General features: G+C 36.0%; 2 protein-coding genes across 2 annotated transcripts in view; both read left to right on the top strand.

The window, feature by feature from the left end:
- The first annotated feature begins 17 nt into the window (after positions 1-17).
- pdha1b (pyruvate dehydrogenase E1 subunit alpha 1b) lies at positions 18-8,242 on the top strand. Its single transcript, XM_082183597.1, has 13 exons — positions 18-67; positions 1,694-1,811; positions 2,326-2,346; positions 3,246-3,314; positions 3,396-3,569; positions 3,664-3,790; positions 4,591-4,682; positions 4,753-4,845; positions 4,938-5,093; positions 5,224-5,295; positions 6,199-6,266; positions 6,451-6,559; positions 7,861-8,242. Exons 2-13 carry the CDS (start codon positions 1,755-1,757, stop codon positions 8,023-8,025), a joined length of 1,203 nt encoding a protein of 400 aa, XP_082039723.1. The 5' UTR covers positions 18-67; positions 1,694-1,754; the 3' UTR covers positions 8,026-8,242.
- A 922-nt stretch (positions 8,243-9,164) lies between these two features.
- Positions 9,165-22,597, top strand: part of rps6ka3b (ribosomal protein S6 kinase, polypeptide 3b) — a 38,556-nt gene continuing 25,123 nt past the window's right edge. The window contains exons 1-2 of the mRNA XM_082183240.1: positions 9,165-9,511; positions 14,555-14,614. Coding sequence (XP_082039366.1) covers positions 9,449-9,511; positions 14,555-14,614 — 123 coding nt within the window. The 5' untranslated portion in view covers positions 9,165-9,448. The remainder of the gene's footprint in view (positions 9,512-14,554; positions 14,615-22,597) is intronic.

Below are 22,597 nucleotides of genomic sequence, written 5' to 3'. Positions count from 1 at the left end.
CTGACGTCAAAGAGGAGACATGCGCCTGCTTTTCATACAGTACAAAATACTACCCATCTTTTATTGGGTAAAATTGAGACTACAGCGGGTGATATTGGGTGATATTATATGAAAGTGATCTTTACATTTTACACAATTATTATTTTACTTATGGCATGTCTTTTCATAGGGATATACACATTTTGGGGGAAATAAGCCTTTGTTTTTCATTTTAAAGGCAGAAGTTTCACAATACCTAAAACCAATATTATGTTTGGGGAAAAAAGAAAGCTGTGAAATGTGTTAATATTTGTAAAAAAAATAAAATAATTATTATTATAAAAAACTTTTTTAATCTATTATTTTATAGATTTATTATAATTGTTTTCCTGTTTATCCTAATGTACCCAGCTTATTTGTAATTGTATTATACCAATAATAAAACAAATCTGTACACAGAGGGAAAAAATTATACAGCTCAAAAACACTTGCAGTTCAAACACTTCAACTAACAGATAATTTCTCTCAAAATATAGTTTTATAACTGCTTGGAAGTTATATAATTTTATATTTCAGTGACCATGGGACATAACAATTAAAAAACAAATGACATTTTTAATTATTAATATTATGCAGAAATTCCAAATGGCCTACATTAAAAACCTTTTATTCATTTTATACGTGACTTCATATATTGATCACTAAATATGATAATATAATGTTTTGTACAACTGTTAAAGCAAAAATAAAACAATTAGAGTAAGAAATAATCATATAAAAACCTTTTAAATTGTAATTTAAGCAGTTATACTCAGTAAATGTTGTTCATTATTTTAATCATTACAAACATTTTACACAATAATTAAGAAAGCACTTCTATACATTTTAATATCTAGGGTGCATAACCAAACAGAGGTGGGTGAGACTGAGAAATAAAAATATCCCCATGAAAAGACAACATTCTGCTATAACTGTTCTTTACCGCTTGGTGACACTATTCTATTTCACGAAAATAACATGAGCGTAAATGACGAGCTTTACAAGTCTTCAAAATAAAAGTCCTTTTACTGCTTATAACTCAGAACAATCAGAAATATAGGCCTAGTAACTACATTTGCATTCATCAAGAAGATGGAGTCTATCTTTTAATTTATGTGTCATAAATAATTTCTCACAAGTAATTACAAAATAAAATTGTAACTCTGCCAGACTATTCATTTTTCTTGCTTACCTAATGAGTTGCTTTTCTATCTATCTATCTATCTATCTATCTATCTATCTATCTATCTATCTATCTATCTATCTATCTATCTATCTATCTATCTATCTATCTATCTATCTATCTATCTATCTATCTATCTATCTATCTATCTATCTATCTATCTATCTATCTATAATAAATATCTATTTAACATTATTTGATTATTCTTTGATTTTGAGCTAACATACAAATGAGCCTTAATTTTAAAAATGTTTTGCCTTAGGGAACCCCACAAAGATTTGCTGTGTCCATCATATTATTACAAATATGCTTAATATGACTTACTATTGTTGTATTAAATTAATATTTATTGTTTAAATTTGTATCAGTTATTTTTCAACTTTATTCTTGATGTTGCTGTGCAAAGTTAAGTTGAACTTTAATTCTTGAAACAGAGTGTAGTCAAATCCTCAGCCATACTGAGAGAGTGTGTGTGTGTGTTTCTGGCTTCAGCTCACTGTGTGGTGTTGATCCTCATGAAACACTCCTGTTCACTCAGCCTGGGGTTTGGAGCATGCAGAACATGCTGGCAGTAATTGCAAACGCATTCAAGGGCGGTGCCAAAATAAATGTAGGTATCATAAGTGTCTGTTTGCTTATCTGTTTGCTATTAAAGCGACAGAGGCATTGAAAGATTCAAGCTCTGTTTAGCTTAGGGGCATTAAAAGATTTACAAGAGGCTAAACTAGATCTCTGTAGTCTCATCGACCTTGTAGATGGTGTTCAGTAAATACAAATTCATGCTTACTGTAAATTAAATGGACACTGAACTGATTGTGTTTGATTAAAAAGCAGAGTCTGCCCTGGTTTGGTCCCTCTATTGTTTTGTTATCTTATCATAATAGTTTGTTTTAGCCATTTAGAGCCTGTGACAGTCCAACTGTAATATATTGAAATGAGAATTGATGTTTGTTCTAACATGGACATCATTACGTACCATATTGTGGTCTTTTTCCTGATATATAGTCTTTTAGCTATTTATATGATTTTCTTTATACTTTCTTTATAATATAGTAGTAATGAACAATATGTATACAGTGCAGTTAGCCCCATTAATGATTTCTATCTTTTTGGTTGATTTATAGGGTGCCCAGACAGTGTCCGAGGTAAGATTTGGACTCTACACTGACTTACAGTAACTTCTCCATGTGATCCAGTAACACCAGCTCAACCACCCTATATTAGTGTTCATTACGTTATATCAGTGTTATCAATTATAGAAAAAGTGTATTTGTCTTCATGCCAGATCTAAAACGTTTTGTTTACTTTTACTCTTGAGTAATTTCAAAGACTACATATACACATAATGTCTGTGTTATTATATTGTTGACCAACTGTAACACCACTGTTCAAAAGTTTGGGTTCAATTAGGCTCTGCAAGATTTTTTAGGTTTTTGAAAGAGGTATCTTATGCTCACAAAGGCTGCATATATTTGATCAACTAAAATAGTGGGTCAAATATTATTACAATTTAAAATAACTGTATTTTAAATTGTACATTATTCCTGTGATGTCAAAGCTGAATTTTCAGCATCAGTCCTCAGTGTCACATGATCCTTCAGAAATCATCCTAAAATGCTGATTTGCGGCTTCAAGAAACATTTCTTACTATTATCAATGTTGAAAACAGTTGTGCTGCTTAAGATATTTGTGGAAACAGTGATATATTATTTTTTAGGAATATTTGATGAATAAAAGTACTGAAAGAACAGCATTTATTAGATTTTTTTTTTTACAATGTAAAATTCTTTACTGACACTTTTGATCAATTTAATGCATCCTTGCTGAATAAAAATATTAATTTCTTTGAAAAAAAGCTCTTACTGACCTCAAACTTTTGAGCAGTAGTGTGTTTAATTTAGGTACATTAGTGTTTCACAGTATTGAATGGCCTTCAATATCTCACATGATGATTCTTGTCAAATTAAATGCATTTTTCCAGTATATCTGTTTTAAAATGCTTTTTCATAGTTTTATTACTACTCTGCACTCCACTCTTCTCCAGGGCTCCAGAGTGGTGGTATCAGCACGTTCTTTTGCAGACTTCACACCTCAGGCCAGCTTTGACATCAAGGTAAAGTTCTCATATTAGCTTAAAGCATGCACACAAAACTTTGTTCATTTAAGAAAAAAGTAGAACATGGTTCAATTTTAGAGATGTGACCTTCATCGCTTGGACGAAGGCCCTTCGGTGCAGACGGTGCTCACCAGAGAGGATGGACTCAGGTACTACCGCACTATGCAGACCATGAGACGCATGGAGCTGAAGGCAGATCAGCTCTACAAGCAAAAGATCATACGAGGCTTCTGTCACTTGTATGATGGCCAGGTAATACAAAACTGAATACCTTGTAGTCTATAATAGCTTTTTACACACATAACACAGTCAATGTCAAACGATTTGTCTTCTGGTTAACTCTCAGGAAGCCTGTGCTGTAGGCATTGAGGCTGGTATCAATCCCATGGATCATGTGATCACGGCATATAGGGCTCATGGTTACACCTACACCAGAGGTGTGCCTGTGAAAGACATCATGGCAGAGCTCACAGGTGGGGATGTCCTCCATAAAACTGCATTAAAGGGATAGTTCACCCAAAAATGTAAATTATGTCATCATTTACTTACCCTCAAGTTGTTCCAAACCTGTATAAGTTTCTTTCTTCTATTGAACACAAAAGAAGATGTTTTAAAGAATGTTGGCTCCATAGTATATATATATTTTTTTTTTTTCCTACTATGGATGTCATTGGCTACCTTCAACTATCTGGTTACCAACATTCTTCAAAATATCTTATTTTTAGTTCAACAGAAGAAAGACGTTTTCATTTTTGGATGAACTATCCCTTTAAAATAGAAATCCTGCTGGGCTTTTAATGCTATCTGCGTATATACTGTAGTGTATATACAACAATAACTCGACTCAGGATCATGTGAAACTGAAGTAATGGATGCTGAAAATTCAGCTTTACCATCACAGGAATAAATTACATTTTAAGACATATTAAATGAGAACAGTTAATAATTTCACAACATTATTGTCTTTAATGAATTTTTGATCAAATAAATATAGCCTTGGTGAGCAATGAGCATAAGAGACTTCTTACATTAAAAAAACATACTGACTCCAAACTTTTGAAGTAGTGTTTTGATAGTGTAAATAGCAGTTGAAATGTTATTAAATGAAAGATTTTCATAATTTACAGAGAATTTCTTACATAACAAGTAAAATGAACTGAAACTGGAAAACACCCAACTGACTCAAACCAAATTAAGAGGTTATGAATTGGAATCAAATCAAGAAATGTGTAATAACCAGCCCGAATCTGAACATGTTCACAATCTATTTCAGGCCGAAGGGGTGGTGTTGCCAAAGGGAAGGGCGGCTCTATGCACATGTATGCCAAGAATTTCTATGGCGGGAATGGTATTGTTGGTGCCCAGGTGAGATGCACGCATCATATCTTACTACAGTATTATCAAGCATTTCTTAATCTAAATCTCACTTTGGAAGGTTCCTCTTGGGGCAGGTGTGGCCTTGGCATGCCAGTATCAGGGTAAAAATGAGGTTTGTGTTACTCTGTATGGGGACGGAGCTGCTAACCAGGTGAGAGCAACTTCCTCCATACATGCGCTCACAGGTTTGTGTGCAGTCTGCTGTTGCAAAATAACGCTTTATCTGTTTTGTCCCCTTATCAGGGCCAGATCTTTGAGTCATTTAACATGGCAGCTTTGTGGAAACTCCCCTGCATTTTCATCTGTGAAAATAATAAATATGGCATGGGGACATCAGTGGAACGCGCCTCAGCCAGTACAGACTATTACAAAAGAGGAGACTACATTCCTGGCCTGAGGGTGACTTTTTTTTTTTTTTTCTAGATGCCTCACCATGTTATTATATTCACCAGTGAATGCAATTTTTTACAGATGTACATAAAAGGTACATGTGAGCAAATAAGTCAAGCCCTTTTTTTGTTTTCTCCAGGTGGATGGTATGGATGTTCTTGGTGTGAGAGAGGCAACCAGGTTTGCAGCAGATTTTTGCAGATCTGGAAAGGTAAAAGAAAAAATTACATATTTATTTTACTAACTTAAAGGAGTAGTTCACTTTAAAATGAAAATTACCCCATGATTTACTCACCCTCAAGCCATCCTAGGTGTATATGACTTTCCTCCTTCAGACGAATACAATCGGAGTTATATTAATAAACACCCTAACGCTTCCGAGCTTCATAATGGCAGTGAATTTCAATCATCAGTATGAACTTTAAGAAAGTGCATCCATCTGTCATAAAGTAACTCCACACTGCTCCGGGGGGTTAATAAAGGCCTTCTGAAGACAAGCGATGAGTTTGTGTAAGAAATATATTCATATCTAAAACTTTATAAAGTAAAATAACTAGCTTCCGGTCAAACGAACATACGGATTCGACTTAAGTTTAAAGCTCAACTTATGTGAGTAATGCGACCTACTGCTGATATTTACACTACGCCATGACGCACTACGCAACTTCCAACGCCAAAAGTTTCGTAAGTTGCGTTTTATATGCAAGTAGATTGCGTGGCCCTTTGTCTGGAAGCTAGAATTTTACTTTGTAACATGTTAAATATGTATATATTTCTTACACAAACTCATCGCTTGCCTTTATTAACCCCCCGGTGCCGTGTAGAGTTATTTCATGATGGATGGATGCACTTTTTTGAGCTTCATACTGATGATTGCAATTCACTGCCATTATGAAGCTCGGAAGAATCAGGGTGTTTATTAATATAACTTTGATTGTATTCGTCTGAAAGAAGAAAGTCATAGACACCTATGATGGCTTGAGGGTGAGTAAATCATGGGCTAATTTTCATTTTTATGTGAACTATCCCTTTAACAAGTCAAGGAGGGCTTATAGATTTAAGCAAGGGCTAGGTTGTTACTGGTGGGCAAATGTTTGGCATGTGCTCTCTATAGGGTCCCATACTAATGGAGCTCCAGACATATCGTTACCATGGCCACAGCATGAGCGATCCTGGGGTCAGGTGAGGTTGACCTTCAACCTTTCCCCCCGTGGCAGGCGCTCATCCTTCCTCATCGTGTTTAAAACCATGTCCTCTTCTTCTAACCTTCATAATCACATTCTTTCCTTAGTTTTATCTAGTTTGCACATAATTTCAGTGAGCTTACCATTCGCTGAACCTTCAATCAGTGCTTTTCTGCCCTTAGTTATCGCACACGTGAAGAGATCCAGGAAGTTCGCAGTAAGAATGACCCCATCTCTATGCTGAAGGACCGCATGATTAGTAGCAACATGGCTAGGGTGGAGGAGATCAAGGTACTTCATTTTTACATGATTAATTTTTTTGTCTGTCTATTGCACTCTTTATTTTATCAAGAGATGAACAGGCCTTAATCCTTTGATTTATGTTTTTAATTTTAAAAAATGTAATCTAATGGTGCCAAACATTGTGACTTTTGTGACATTTGCTATATGAACACACAAAAAAGAACACTTCTGATTCTGTACGGTCAAAAAAGGAACATTATAGGAAATGAATGGGACATACGAAAAATGAGAAAATACAGAACAATTTTATGGGGTCTCTGATACTGTCTAAATCCAAATTCCAAATGCAAAACCTAATAAAAGTAAGGAATTATGTCTAAAAATACTCTTATAAGCGACTGGGGAATAAACAGCATTATGCTTTTCTTTATTTCTCCAATTATATAGCACCAATCTGACTTTTTTACTTAAACTGTAATAATTGAAAACAATATGAAATTATATATATTTTTTACTAATATTTGATTTCATATAGAAATAAATGGTGCATAATTTAGATGTGAATATTGTTTTGTACCATTAAATCCTCTCAAAATATAAAATATTAAAGAATAAATATTATTGAAACAAAAAATATAGTACATTAATTACATAAAAAAACTGATTCACTTATTGTGTGCATCTCAATCAGCTCCCTAGTTCACTAGTCAGGGCACTGGTCAGGGAGTTGGCTATTTTAAGGGCTGAACACTGAAATGTGCAGGCCCTAAAAATTCCCACAATGCACTATGAAAACCAGGGAGCATTGATGCTCACTATGTTCCCTTAACGGAAGTTCAAAATCGAGAAACATAAATCATATGAGCCAACTCACTACACATAATGACACGCAATAAAAACTTTATTTTTATTTTTATACAAACCCTTATTTAATTAAACCAGACAGGTAAAGAACATAATCTAGCTAACATTTATAAAGTATTTATGGCTGAAATTTTGCACATAATTATATGTAAAAAAAAAATATATATATATATATAATTTCTGCAGTTGTTCATAAATAAGTGATAACAGTAGTGATGTTGCACAAAGAGGATGTTGCCATGTCATTGGAAATAGAGTCATCGATGTCCCAATGTGTAGTGAGCTAGGGTCCTTACTGTCCTTTCCTTACCAGTGCCCGAATTCATGTACACGATATACTGGTTCACGACCTAGGAAGCTAGGGAGTTTATTGAGATGCACCCATTGTCTTCACTCTTTTTTTATCTGCTGAGGATCACAAGAGTGACCCATATGTGAGGAATACCTCACCCTATCACCATATTATGTTGTTGTAATCACAACAGGACATTGATGCAGAGATTCGTAAGGAGATAGAAGAAGCAGCTCAGTTTGCTACTTCTGATCCAGAACCCCCACTGGAGGATTTATGCAACCACATCTTCTACAATGATGCACCCTTAGAAGTCAGAGGCACCAACCCCTGGACGAAGCTGAAATCCATGAGCTAAAGAACCTGCTGAGGATTCAGCTCTTCAGTCCTAATAGTACAGGAGCTCTGTTCCTAAACCTATACGCACAAAAAGATGGATGAAACTTGTGTTATCCATATATTCATAGATACATTCCATAACAGCTGTTACTTAGCAATTAGTTTTGAAGACTGTTAATTCGTTTATATATTTAACTAAGAATGGAATTAATAAATATGTAATAATTTGACTGATATTTGCGTCAGTTGTTAATTCAGATTGCTCGCTAGATAGAATGCAAAGTCCTGAGTCACTGATTCACGCATGAGAAGTGATCATAATAGACTCACCCAGAAGGTGTCGCACTCTCCACTTACGTGAATAAAGTGTCAAATCACCAGTAGCACCTCAATGCAGAACACGAGATCCGGGGGGCGGAGTTGGATCCAGATATAAGGGGTGGAGATTGGTAGGTTTAGGGGTGGGTTTAGGGATTAAGGGGTGGAGATGGGTAGGTTTAGGGGTAGGTTTAGGGATCAGGGGGTGGAGATGGGTAGGTTTAGGTATATGTAAGGTGGGAGGAGTTAGATCTAGATCCGACTCCTCCCCGTGGATTTCATGTTCTGCAGTGAGGACCATCTCTGACAAGGTACAGTAGATGCCAATTCATTGGAGGTACATTCTTACGTACATTACAGTGTCATATGATGCCATCAAAAGATTATGATGGCTGATGATGAATCACACTGATGATGAGGATTTCAATATAAGCCAAAGAGATATATTGTCCATTGGAATAAATATTAGGAATAAATGATGATAAACTTATTTTAATTTGGGATTTATGTAGAGAAGAAATAAAGCTTGTTGTGTCCATAATTCGAGTCTGAATAGGTAAGTATCCTACTTACAGATCATATTTCTGAGTGACCGTACTAATTTACTACCTTCCATACAGTAAAAGTATGATATTAAATAAATGTATTTATTATAAAAATACGTGTTTACTCGGATCACAGGTTGGGGCATCAAATGCACTGCACTGTCACCTGTTCGTCTACGATGAGCCGCACAGATTTATCCCCTCCTCTCTATCATTGATTGACAAGCACATCAGCCAATCCGATGCGTCATACTGGAAGAAGCGGAAGTGAATATAGCGCGTAAACGTGTTTTTTTTCTGTCAAACGGGAAAGCGAAGAGAGAGAGAGAGCGAGAGAGGGCGACTGGCTCGAGATCAGGGCACGGTCATTCTATTTCTATGGAAACGCTGCACTGACTGACAGAAGTGAGTGGAGGAAAAGGTGGCGGCGCTTTTGGATACGTTACGCACGTAACGGATTCCCAGCTTTCTCTATCAGTGTCAAGAGCGTGGAAACAAACAGGCATAATCTCTTCAAAGTAGCTCAGAATTGTTCTGTTGAATCTGATTCATAAAACAAGGAACCTCCAAAAAGTGAAGATGCCCCTGGCACAACTAGTTGACCCTTGGCGAAAGATGGCAATCGGCAGTGCGGCGAGTGAGGTGAGTCTCCAACGCATATGAAGGTTTATATCACTGACATGTTAGTTATAAAAGCATTACTTCTCTTTTTTTTTTTTTTTTTTTTTTTTTTTTTGAGGCCGTTTCTCTGTGCCGTTGTTGTACAACCTGTTCCAGATCTTTATCCAATGTTGGAGGATTAGCGGTTATAAAGTATGACCCGTGTAATGTCTTTGCGAAATGCTTTTTAAACGATCCGTTTGCCAAAGGCCCTTTGCATTTTTTGACTTGTAGTTACTTTGTACATAGCATGTATGAGTTCACCTTGTTCACCGTGTTTTGTCTATAGAGATTTAAGTTTTATGAATGAGACGACGTAATGTTCATGAATCCATGTCTGATTCATGCCGGTGCAGTGATGATGATGAATCGGTTCATCTGTGGGAATCTTTGCCTTATCACTGAGAAATGTAATCAGTTTAGTTAACCTGTGTGTGTATATGTATTAGTTGCAGTGTTGGGAAGATCAAATGGACACATCTCTATCATTTTCAAACATTTAAACCAGGCAGGGTTAACTTTACAGTAGTAGATTACTGTCAGACTTTCAAAATCCTTCATCACTTGAATTAAGATTATAATTTAATTTTGAAGCACAGCCACCACATAACCAGACTTTAGCACCTTTATTTACTTTGAGGTCCTTCTGGGGTTAAATACTGATTAAAATCATAACAAGAAATAGTTTAATAGCTATGATACTGTTTTTGAAATCATAGCTATGACAGGAAACACTGGCATCAAACAATACCTCGAAGAAAAAAAACTGTTAATCTTTAAAAAAAAAAAGCATTTACATAATCCCAAATATTAAATAAAACAGTTACCAAATAAGCTTGTGTCCTATTCTGTGTGTGGTTATATACTACAATGCTGAAATAACTAATATTAGATCTGGCATGGTTACCAACCATGCCAGATCTTCATGGATGGTATTATTCAAGGAGAATTTTTTTAATATATTTTTTGTCAGTGTTCATAAATACCAAGCAATACAGAGCTAAAATACATCTAGAATACACAGTAGCATGGTGTGGAAGGCGGGAGTAGGCAATACCTTTTCTACTTTATTTAATGACTGCTTACAGTCAACTGTAGGCTAAGTTTCATACCTGCGGATACTTCCTCAGGTTCAACATTGAAACCTTCGATGTCGATAGCATTTTAATAGTTGGCAAACATATTTTGCACTGAATTGTTATATTTGCAACCTTTTCTAATTTCTGGATAAATGATTTTTAAATTTCCTGCTCTAGAACGCATTTTTATCACTCGCCATGATGGCAACTCTCTAAAAGGTTTTAGCCTAAAGCTTTAAGCGGAAATGTGAATTGATGCAATTGTCAGACGTGGTGAGCTGCAAATTCAAACAAGAGAACCAATCAAAAGTATCAGAATCGCATGGCTTTACTAAACGGCCTCTAAATGGCAGCAGGAATCGTGAACATCAAAAACAGGCAAAGCAACAAATTAATATTGTTCAACATATCCTAGCTTTTTATAGAAAATATTCTGATGTTAACCCCCTTTGTAATCGTTAACATTTTCATAAGTAACTGTAATTTAATTACACATTTTTTCTCAGTAATAACAGATTATAGTTACATTTATTTTGTAATTAAATTACTTAACTCTGTTACATGTAACTAGTTACATCATGTAACCAACATTGATGGTTGTTATCATGCGTTTAGTCATGAGATGAGGCAGATAAAAAAAAAAAACATAAAATTATTTTACATTTTTAAGATCATTCCAGATAATGCTAAAGAGAAATTCTACCTAACCCAAACATGAAAATGAAAATTATGACATAATTTACTTGCCGTCGTGTTGTCCCAAACCTGTTCGACTTTTTATACATTTTTTTCATTTGTGGAGCACAAAAGATGTTGAGCAAAATGACAATGTTTATTGACTGAGGCTGTTCTGCCTAATATTGCCTTTTCATGTTTCATGACATTTTTTTATTTTTGATCTTGTATTGTTGGGTGAACTGTCCCTTTAAAGGGTTAGTTCACCACATGGACTATTTTAAAGACATGAGGGTGAGTAATTAATCAAATATTTTTCATTTTTGGGTGAACTAACCCTTTAAGGGGCAATATTTCCCTTAATAGGGACATTTCTTTGTTTTATGAGTTTCTATCATTCATGTAAACTGTATCTTTTAGACTAATCCTTTTTGCATTTTTAAGTACAATCAACTTTGATATTTAAGTCATTTCAACTTAAATCACATTAAACTGCCTTTAAAAAATGAGTTGAATCTTTTTATAACAAATAAAAGTTTACTTATTTTAAGTTAAAGCAATGTAACAACATATGTTGTCATAACTTATTTATCTTTCTTTTGTTTTTGTTTTGTTTTATTTTACAGTGAGTGTCTAAACCCATTACTAGATAGGCCTAGAATATAATATAATGGGATGTATCAAATGTTGGAGAACAAATTTTAAATCTTATGAATTTTAGACAAAATTTGTGTGGCTAAAGATACATTGGAAGGATTCCAAGGGTTACTTTACCCATAACAAAGTTTAAACATTTATGTACTGTAGTCACAAACCCTCATCGCTTTACCATGACTGTTTACTCTCTCAGACTGAGTTTGATCAGTTTCATTGCTGCAGATTTCCTGAGAATTCAATACCCCTGACTGTTTTATGATGATTTGCAAAAGATAAGGGTTTGCATGAAGTCATGCATGCAAATGACTGCAGGTTTATTAGAAAAACTCATATTCAATCCAGCCTGCTCTATCATCTACTCTGGAATGACACAACAACGTTCAGAAATTACAGCTACAACCCATTTGATCCACATGTAATAAAGTCTGCCGTAAAGCTGCCGAGATGGTATTGTAAAAGAGAAAGAGAAAAGAGTGGCAGGTAACACACTGTTCCCTTCCAGCCAGAAGATGATCACAAGCCATCCCTCAGTTTCACTCTCGCGTGACAGATCGGCCCGTCTGAGGCGCCACCCTGACTAATTAACCCTAAACAGTCAATGACAGCATGTAGTCTAACGAGACGTTCCTCCACTATCATTTGGTGCAGAGGAACAGACGTTCATATTGGCACAAGTGTGTGTCTGCTGTAGTAATCAAGGCTTTGTATCGCTCTTAGAAACTGATCCACACTGCGATTGTTCAATGTAGTCTCAGCCTCAGACGGACTGCCTACAGACCGCCCACAATCAGTTCGATGACTGTCTGATGATTCATATTTCACAAAAAGAAATTCACAAGCCTCAATCAGATATCTGACAGCAGCACAACATCCGGGAGTGTTGGGAAACAAAATAATTTTCAGGTACCTGGATGATGATATGGCTATTTGATAAAGTTTGTCAGGTCAGTGATTAATGGTGCATTTGTAATTGACTGATATTAAAGATTTTTCGATTTATCAGTAACGGTTGATATTGGATATTTCATTTTTATGCTCATTTAAACAATTTTTACATTTCGATCAGTATTGCCGTGAAGCCCATTTCAATCATACTTTAGTATGTCGTAATTATAACATAGAAGTTGAAATTATGATATACTAAGTCAGAATTATGAAATAAAACACTGACATAAAATATGATGTTAAAAAGTGACTTGTATTATAATTAGGATGTCTTTATCATAATTTAGACTGTGATAATTTAACTTTTTATGTCATAATTTTGACTTTTAACTTCATAATTATGAATTAGTATTTCATATTTATGATTTGCCAAAACATGATTTATTTCTTATGTTGCGGAAATAGGCTTTCATAGTCATCTAACACTGACTCAAACTTAATCTTTAAAAATGCTGATAATTATGTAACGTACTAAACATTATAATATTTTGATGCCTAAGTAATTTATTTAGACAAAATAATAAATAGTATAACATTTTAATATTGCCTGTTTATTGGGTTTTGACCATAACATAAAAATAGTTATAAAAAAGATAAATTACATTATAGGAATTAAACTGCCAAAAAAAAAAAAATATATATATATTTATCTGAGGCACACAAACTATATATTCTGTTTTGAGTTATGAAATTAAAGGGGTGGTATAATGTCCTTTTCACAAGATGTAAAATAAGTCTCTGATGTCCCCAGAGTGTGTATGTTAAGTTTGAGCTCAAAATGACAGATAAAATTGTCACTTTTTGAGGGTGAGCAAAAACGCACCGTTTTTGTGTGTGTCCCTTTAAATGCAAATGAGCTGCTGCTCTCAGCACAGGGGGCGGAGCTTCAAGAGCTCATGTCCTTTTACCTCACACAGACATGCACTGGAAATGTCAATGTTTATGTTCAAACTGGAGTCAGATAATGATGGAGAGACTCAAGAAGAAGTGACAACATGTAGATTGCAACAAGACATTTCTGAATGGTTAGTTGATGAATTTATGTAGCTTATGTGTAGTTATCTTCTAGTCATTGATTAGCATATTCTGTCATGATAATCTATAAATCGTGTTCCCGGGGGCGGGATTTATGTAAATTATAGGGTTAGTGATGTCCCTAACCCGGGAGGAAGCTCGTGTAGTCCCTACCAGCCGTTTGCTGTAAAAATGATTTCTTTAAAAGCAAATATCTTCCTTTGCTTTGAACTTTGAGCGTTGGAACTTTGCAGATGTTGTTTATGCTCGAACAGCAACATTACACACTAACTAAAGTTAGAAAAGTGAAATCATAATCAACCACCCCTTTAAATAAAAAGAGCTTTTACTTTTGGACAAACAGAAAATCTGACCTAAAGTTCATGAAGATTGTTTATTATGGTATTATCTGGCACATAAAAATCCAGAACTTTGGTTGTTTTGTGCTGGTCAGGTGCTCTCTTCCTGTTGGCAGTTCTTAGCCAGAATAAGCAGCAATGTGGACCAAGCATTATGCTGTTAGTGAAAGGTCTGACTATGCGCTACTGTGTTCGGTGTAGTTCAGACCTTTAACACATTATACATATTTTATTTTCTGCTCGCAATGGTTCGTGAGACACTGATTTTCCATATTCACATTTCTCTCACATGACAGACGGAGCCCCATCATGTCTTGGAAGACTCGACAGGAGAAGATGAAAATCTATCATGTCAAGTGAGTGTCATGCCTCCCCCTGCCTCTACTCTCTTCTTATGTCTCTCTCTCTTTTTAGTCTTCTCAAGCTGCCTATTTCTCAAACTCTTTCTACCTTTTTTAATCCGTGTCCTTCTCATCTTTTCATGACATGTCCCCTCATGGGCTTTGATCTTCTTATTTTTTTAGCTGTTCAGTGTTTTGTAGCACTTGACATTTCTCAAGGAGCTTTTTTTCAAGGATATAGCATAGAGAAGTGGCTCTTCTATGAAGGTGGACTGAAATGTCCCTCCATGTTCATGTGTATCTGTAAGGGGAGCTGGTGCTAAATGATAACTATTGATCATGTGTTCCCCAGAAGGCGATAGTATCGATTAGTCCTTTGATTGCCGTATGCATGTTGGAGAAGCTGGAAATCCGGCTTGTTACATGGACACGGTTTTACAGTCAAATTGAGTGACACTATACTGTACTGTATCATACTCATTGTGTTAGGCCCAGAATTCCTGTGTCCCAGCTGAAAAGATACCAACCTAGATAACAAAGTACTCATTGTTTTTGTTAGTGGGAGCGTTTCTATTCAAGCCGTAACGGTTGTTCTAGTTCAGGAAGGATTCTTCCTACACTAAGAGGCCATTAATGAGTTTCCATAACACGCATGTAACGAGTCCATTATGACATCATGCAGTCTGACCTCATACAGGAAACGACGAAGACTTTTTAGGTCTCCTCTCCCACTAAAACACTCCTCCGGTCTTCCTCCCTAGCTTATGCTGCGAATCATTGATTTTTAAATGCAGGGCAGATGGACCTATGGATCTTGTTTGCTAAGAAAGCTGGTCCATCAAAAACATTCTCTAGAGTATTTGCTTTTCCCCCTGAACGTCCCCACACATAAGCACGCACTTAAACGAATAGAGTATCTGAAAGCTGCTCCTTTGCAAATGTTGTGATAGAAGTAGGTTAAATGCACACGGTTTCTTTCTTCGCTCCTTTTGTCTGCACTCTTGTGTTTGGCCTTGTATTGGAAAATGTCATGAAAACACAGTCACAGTAATTTACATGGGAAGCACCGTTTCTCTCTACATATTTTAAATTATATCTTTTTCACACATTACAGCGTGTCCTAATCAGATTCGATGCGATAAGATTCCAATGACAAGCAATTTGTTTGTCTACACCAGACTTGACACGATCAATCAAAAAACACAGCCAATCAGAAGAGCGTGTGGGCGGAGTCTCTGCAAGCGTACTGCATTCGTAACACTTTCAGTATGGCTATAAAGGTCATGCAAAATGATATTCAGTTGGCATTAAATTCTTTTAACATAATCAGTACCTGACATTTGTAGTGACAGTTGTAGTTCCAGCCACAACATCGAAGAAATAGAAACAATTTAGTTATTTTTTGTCTATTTAGTAGACTGATGTAGTTGTTGTTGCTGTTTTTTGTCTTTGCATACGTGTGTTCAACCTGGACATGTTCCGATCCCTGTGTTTAATGGGGCGTATGATGGTAAACAGTATTTCAGTAGCATAATGAGAGCTAATGAGTTGGAGAGTGTGTGAATGCATTAGTCATGTGCTCTGTTAAATGGGCTTAAAGCAGCTCTCCTTCTCAGAACGGCAAATAAAACAGGAAGGAAGGAGTGAAAATGTGCTTGTTATATTTAGTTTGCAGTCAGCCATTTAACTTTATCTGGAAGCCATTTAAGAGTTTATAAACGGGATCATATTTAAATTCATTCCCAAAACACAGATGCAAAACAGTGAATCAATCCAATTAGCAGCTCACTGGCTCCCCCTGGTGAATAAATATAGCTCATGTTAAAGTGATTAATTTAAATATAGATGTAAAGCATTTAGCAGACACACTTCCAAAGTGATTAAGAAAAGTAGTAGTAGTAGACTTTTTAAATAGGTTTTTTAATCCAATGCTGACACCTAATACATTTCCCTGGAGTGACCTAGGATTATGTGCACACAGTAATGATGACTCACGAGTCTCCATAGTTCAGACTTTTTGGTGGCAAGGTGAGATGTTTATCCATCCACGGTATATGCTAGAGAAAATCTACTTGAGAAATGCTAGTGAAAAATGACCAACACATTTTGTACGACCAATCCAACTCCATCAGAGTAGAGTAGACAATAATTTTTTTTCTCCCATAGTTCAAAATGAGTTGAAACGCTCGCTCACAGTCTTTACAACTATCCCCATATTGGGTAATTATGACTGTCCGCCGTCTTCCCAGGTGCCGTGATCAGACCCTGACACTGATGTACTGTATGTGTCCAGCATCATCTATGTCTATGTGCGGGGTGTGTGTGGTGTGTCGCTTGTTTGTGCTAATGTTTGGCTATGTCTCCAGATCTCTCTGGCAGATGGTATTTAATCTTCTCTGGCCATCTGGACTGACTTTTTCTCGCTTTGCGGACACCCACTCTTGCCTCTTTTTACCTCTCTCTCTCTCTCTCTCTCTCTCTCTCTCTCTCTCTCTCTCTCTCTCTCTCTCTCTGTCTGCAGTCATTTGTGTGAGAGAGTGCCGAGACATCATGCTGTCTTGTATCTACTCTGACTCACTCTTCCAGCATGGCCCTCTACACCTGATTCACAGAACTTGCCTGACTGTGGTTAAATAACAACCTCAGCTTAAAAATGACTCAGAGAGCATTTTAATTTGCTACAGATTCAGTTATTAAGCAAGAACCACTAGTACTATTGCTTGTAGTTAAAGTTGCGGATTGGAATATTGTACTAAACGGACTTGAATGATACCTCATGCAGTTGCACAGAAGTGTTATTAAAGCGTTAGTTCACACAAAAACCCTTCCAAACCCTTAAGACTTTCATTCATCTTTGATACAAAATCGGAGAGATAAAGTCGTTATTTTAGTTTTTTTTTGCGCACAAAAAGTATTCTCTTCGCTTGATAAACTTATGGTTGAGCCACTGTAGTCACTTGGACTATTTTAACGATGTCTTTACTAACTTTTCTGGGCTGGCAGATATTGATTACCTAGCAGCCTATGAAGGAGTGAGGAGCTCTCAGATTTAATAAAAAATATCTTAATTTGTGTTCGGAAGATTAACGAAAGTCTTACGGGGTTGGAACAACATGAGGGTGAGTAATTACTGACAGAATTTAAATTTTTGGGTGAACTATCCCTTTAAGGTGACTGGACTTACAATTTCACTTGAAAAATCATGCAAACTACTTGACTTTTTGCTATTTTGAGGTGAAATTTCTGTTTGTTTAAATTTTTTAAATTTTTTATTATTCCCTGAAATCCATTTTTAAATTCTTTAAATTCTATAATTTAAGACCATTACATTACCAACCAAAAATTGGTACCGCCAATATTCAAGACATGGTTACAGCCTTGCCCACAACACATTCTTCAGAAAATAAATATAACTTTTATTAACAGTGATAGCAAAGAGGGGAAACGATTGGGGAAATGGGGAAATGGAACATTACTCGGACTAGGCTTATACTCATGACGTGCACACGAGCACACCATACCATTGTTTTATGTGTTTTGTCGCATTTTCAGTAAACGCACAAGCTATGCTAACCGTTTTTACCATTTTTAAAGTAGACCTTTTTTGTTTTTTTTACTTCTGTTTGACTATTGATGTAAATATAGAATGTATTTTTTTCCTTCAAGACAAATTAGATCCCATTAGAGAGTCCGTTGAGTGAACTGTATATACCCATATACAAACACAGTAAACACCTACACATTAAGATATGTAAACCTTTGGTTTTTTTTCAGGTTTACATTTTATTCCATTGCTGTGTTTCTTCCTGTTTCCCACCAAAATCAGTCCATCTATTTTCAGTAATAGGCCATATGATCTTGCAGCAATTGGTATAAAATAGCCGTAATGCCCTTTGAATTGATTAACAACACGGTCCTGTTAACTGACAGATCTATTAAGACCCGTTTGCACATGATGCTGATGGCGTGACCAGGCGATGATTCAGTCACAATCCCTCCCCACCCCATCCTCCATTACAGTGGCATCGTGATGGGTCACAGCTGGTGACTTACAGTCCTCTAATGCTTGAGGATCAATAGAGCGTGCTGGGAGTGATGGCCCTCTCTGCCTGTTCACCGGGTCTATGGATCTATGTGCGTTACATGCGCGCGCACACACACACACAGAGGTTATGCTGGGTAATGCCATTAATTCTCACTAAAGGTTTCCTGTGGATCTCTCATTGTGATCACTCTTTCCTCCAACGTCCCACATAACCTGGACACAAAAGCGGTGTGACGACACTTTGTATGTGTGAGAGAGCAAGAGTGGGTGTGTGTCAGAGACGTGGCGTGTGACTGCGCAGAGATTCGAGACCCTCGGAATCTGTGTTAAACTCTGCTCTTTGTTTCGGGCTGAATAAGTGTGGGAGAGTTGATTCATCTTCATTCCTTAAGGACAGGCTCTCATTATCACGGCAGGCTCAGAACCTTATAAGTGGAGAGGGGGTTCGGTCAGGACCCGGAAGGTCTTCTGTATCTCAGGTGATGATGAGGGGGCACCAACAATGATTTTCCCTACCTTTGCCGCTTGACCGTATACATTTTTAGCAACAAATATTTATGTGTGAAGGAAAAATATAATTATATATATATATATAGACCTAATATACCGCTGATCGGTAAAGACATTTAAAATAATTATTGCAAAGAAGTATTCCTAATTTTGTTTATTCCTGTTCTTTTGAGGTTTCGATTCATCAAAGAATCCTGAAAACAAAATATCACAGTTTCATCAAAACTATTAAGCAGCACGACCGTTTTCAGCATTAATAATAATATGAAATGTTTCTTGAGCAGCAAATCAGCATATTAGAATAATTTCTGAGGGATCATGTGACACTGAAGATGTAATGACTGCTGAAAATTCAGTTTTGCCATCACAGGAATACATGAATTTAAAAAATATATTAAAATAGAAAAATTATTGTAAAATTTATAATATTTCCCTATATTTCTGTTTTTATTGAATTTGAGACTTGTTTCAAAGGCTGAAATCTTACCCCAAACATTTAAACATCTCCTGAACTCCAAACTGAATGTCAGAATGGGAAAGAAAGGTGATTTAAGCAATTTTGAGCGTGGCATGGTTGTTGGTGCCAGACGGCCCGTCTGAGTATTTCACAATCTGCTCAGTTACTGGGATTTTCACGCACAACCATTTCTAGGGTTTACAAAGAATGGTGTGAAAAGGGAAAAACATCCAGTATGCGGCAGTCCTGTGGGCGAAAATGCCTTGTTGATGCTAGAGGTCAGAGGAGAATGGGCCGACTGATTCAAGCTGATAGAAGAGCAACTTTGACTGAAATAACCACTCGTTACAACCGAGGTATGCAGCAAAGCATTTGTGAAGCCACAACACGCACAACCTTGAGGCGGATGGGCTACAACAGCAGAAGTCCCCACCAGGTACCACTCATCTCCACTACAAATAGGAAAAAGAATGAGAACATGGATCCATCATGCCTTGTTACCACTGTGCAGGCTGGTGGTGGTGGTGTAATGGTGTGGGGGATGTTTTCTTGGCACACTTTAGGCCCCTTAGTGCCAATTGGGCATCGTTTAAATGCCACGGCCTACCTGAGCATTGTTTCTGACCATGTCCATCCCTTTATGACCACCATGTACCCATCCTCTGATGGCTACTTCCAGCATGATAATGCACCATGTCACAAAGCTCGAATCATTTCAAATTGGTTTCTTGAACATGACAATGAGTTCACTGTACTAAAATGGCCCCCACAGTCACCAGATCTCAACCCAATAGAGCATCTTTGGGATGTGGTGGAACGGGAGCTTCGTGCCCTGGATGTGCATCCCACAAATCTCCATCAACTGCAAGATGCTATCCTATCAATATGGGCCAACATTTCTAAAGAATGCTTTCAGCACCTTGTTGAATCAATGCCACGTAGAATTAAGGCAGTTCTGAAGGCAAAAGGGGGTCAAACACAGTATTAGTATGGTGTTCCTAATAATCCTTTTGGTGAGTGTGTGTATATGTGTGTATGTATATATATATATATATATATATATATATATATATATATAAACAATTACTTACACTGTATGCATCAGGTAAAAAGAAATGATCTCATGTAATAATATTATTTTATTGCAGTAATAGTTGGACAGCTCTGATGTAAAATAAAATATGGCATATTGTGAAAACGTCTTTTTAACCCCGCTATTTAGATCACATTCCATGGATGTAATCAAACAAATGTAAGATAGCTAGAACGCTAGTACTATTTCAGACAGGCAATGATAGCTTTGTCAAGTGGTCTAAAACTCTCTGACATTGACTTTGGTCCATTGGGCCATTCTTATCATTAAGCCCTGGTCTGCACTGCCAAGATGAACACATAACAGAGGAATGTGAAAAAACAAGGAAAGTAAAGTGGCAGCCAGAGAGGAAATTGAAGGCAGAGGAAGAGAAGCTGTTTTACTAGAGAGATTGTGGAGGGGGGTGGTTGTTGAAATGTTATTGAGATCTAGAAAGAGGGATCCATTAATCTTGTCTCTCTTGGCTTTAGTGCAAATGTCTCCTTCACCAGCACTCACTCTGCAGTTAAAACGCCCTCCATCTCCTATACATCAGTGGCCCAGTGCCACAAAGACAATAATTGTGTATGACTCCAGTGAGTGTTTTGATAAGACGGACACGTCTGAGAAGCAGCAGAAGAGAATCGCTGAGAAAATGCTGCTATTTTCTGCAGTGTGCAGTCTGTGCTGTGTCAGGATGAGTAAGTGCTGTCCGTTGCGCTGTATGAAGGACACAAGTTCATTAGGCTTGTCAAAGGCAAGTAAGGCTATGAAATATACCGTTCAAAAGGTTTAGGTCTGTAAGATTTTTTAAAAAATTCAGCAAATATGCATTAAATTGATCAATTGACAATAAAGACATTTTTGCAAAATAGTTCTATTTCAAATAAAATCTTCTGCACTTTCTATTCATCAAAGAATGCTGAAAACTTACCAGTTTCCACAAAAATATGAAGCTGCACAACCCTTTGCAACAATGATAATAATCAGAAATGTTACTTGAGCAGCAAATCAGCATATTAGAGTGATTTCTGAAGGATCATGTGAAAATTCATCACTGAAAATTCAGCTTTGCCATCACAGTAATACATATATATATATATATATATATTATGTATATGACATTATATATAACAAGTATATTTATAAATCAAATAAATATTTATTTAATCAGTTATTGTTATGATTATTGTATGTATGTCAAATATATATATATATATATATATATATACACAGTACAGGTCAAAAGTTTGGAAACATTACTATTTTTAATGTTTTTGAAAGAAGTTTCTTCTACTCATCAAGCCTGCATTTATTTGATCAAAAATACAGGAAAAAAAAATTTAATATTGTGATATATTATTACAATTTAAAATAATTGGTTTTCAATTTATTATACTTTAAATTATCATTTATTTCTGTGATGCAAAGCTGAATTTGCAGGATCATTCCTCCAGTAAGCAGTGTCACTTGTGACATCCAGTCTATCACATGATCCTTTAGAAATCATTCTAATATGATTCATTATCAAAGTTGGAAACAGGTCTGCTGCTTAATATTTTTTCATAACCTGTGATACTTTTTTAGGATACTTTGATGAATAAAAAGTAAAAAAAAAGAAAAGAACAAAATAAATCTTTTGTAACAACAATATACACTACTGGTCAGTAATTTGGGGTCAGTAATTTTTTTTCTTTCTTTTTTTGAAATAAATCAATACTTTTATTCAGCAAGGATGTGTTAAATTGATAAAAAGTGATAGTAAGGAAGATTTATATTATTAGAAAATATTTTTTTATTTTGAATAAATGCAGTTCTTTTTAACCTTTTATTCATCAAATATATTAGGCAGAAGAACTGTTTCCAACACTCATAATAAATCAGAATATTAGAATGATTTCTAAAGGATCATGT

Source organism: Leuciscus leuciscus, assembly GCF_965113295.1.
Source record: "Leuciscus leuciscus genome assembly, chromosome: 11".
NCBI classification, from domain to species: Eukaryota; Metazoa; Chordata; class Actinopteri; order Cypriniformes; family Leuciscidae; genus Leuciscus; species Leuciscus leuciscus.
Note: the sequence above shows the minus strand (reverse complement) of the source record. Positions and strands in the feature narration are given on the sequence as shown.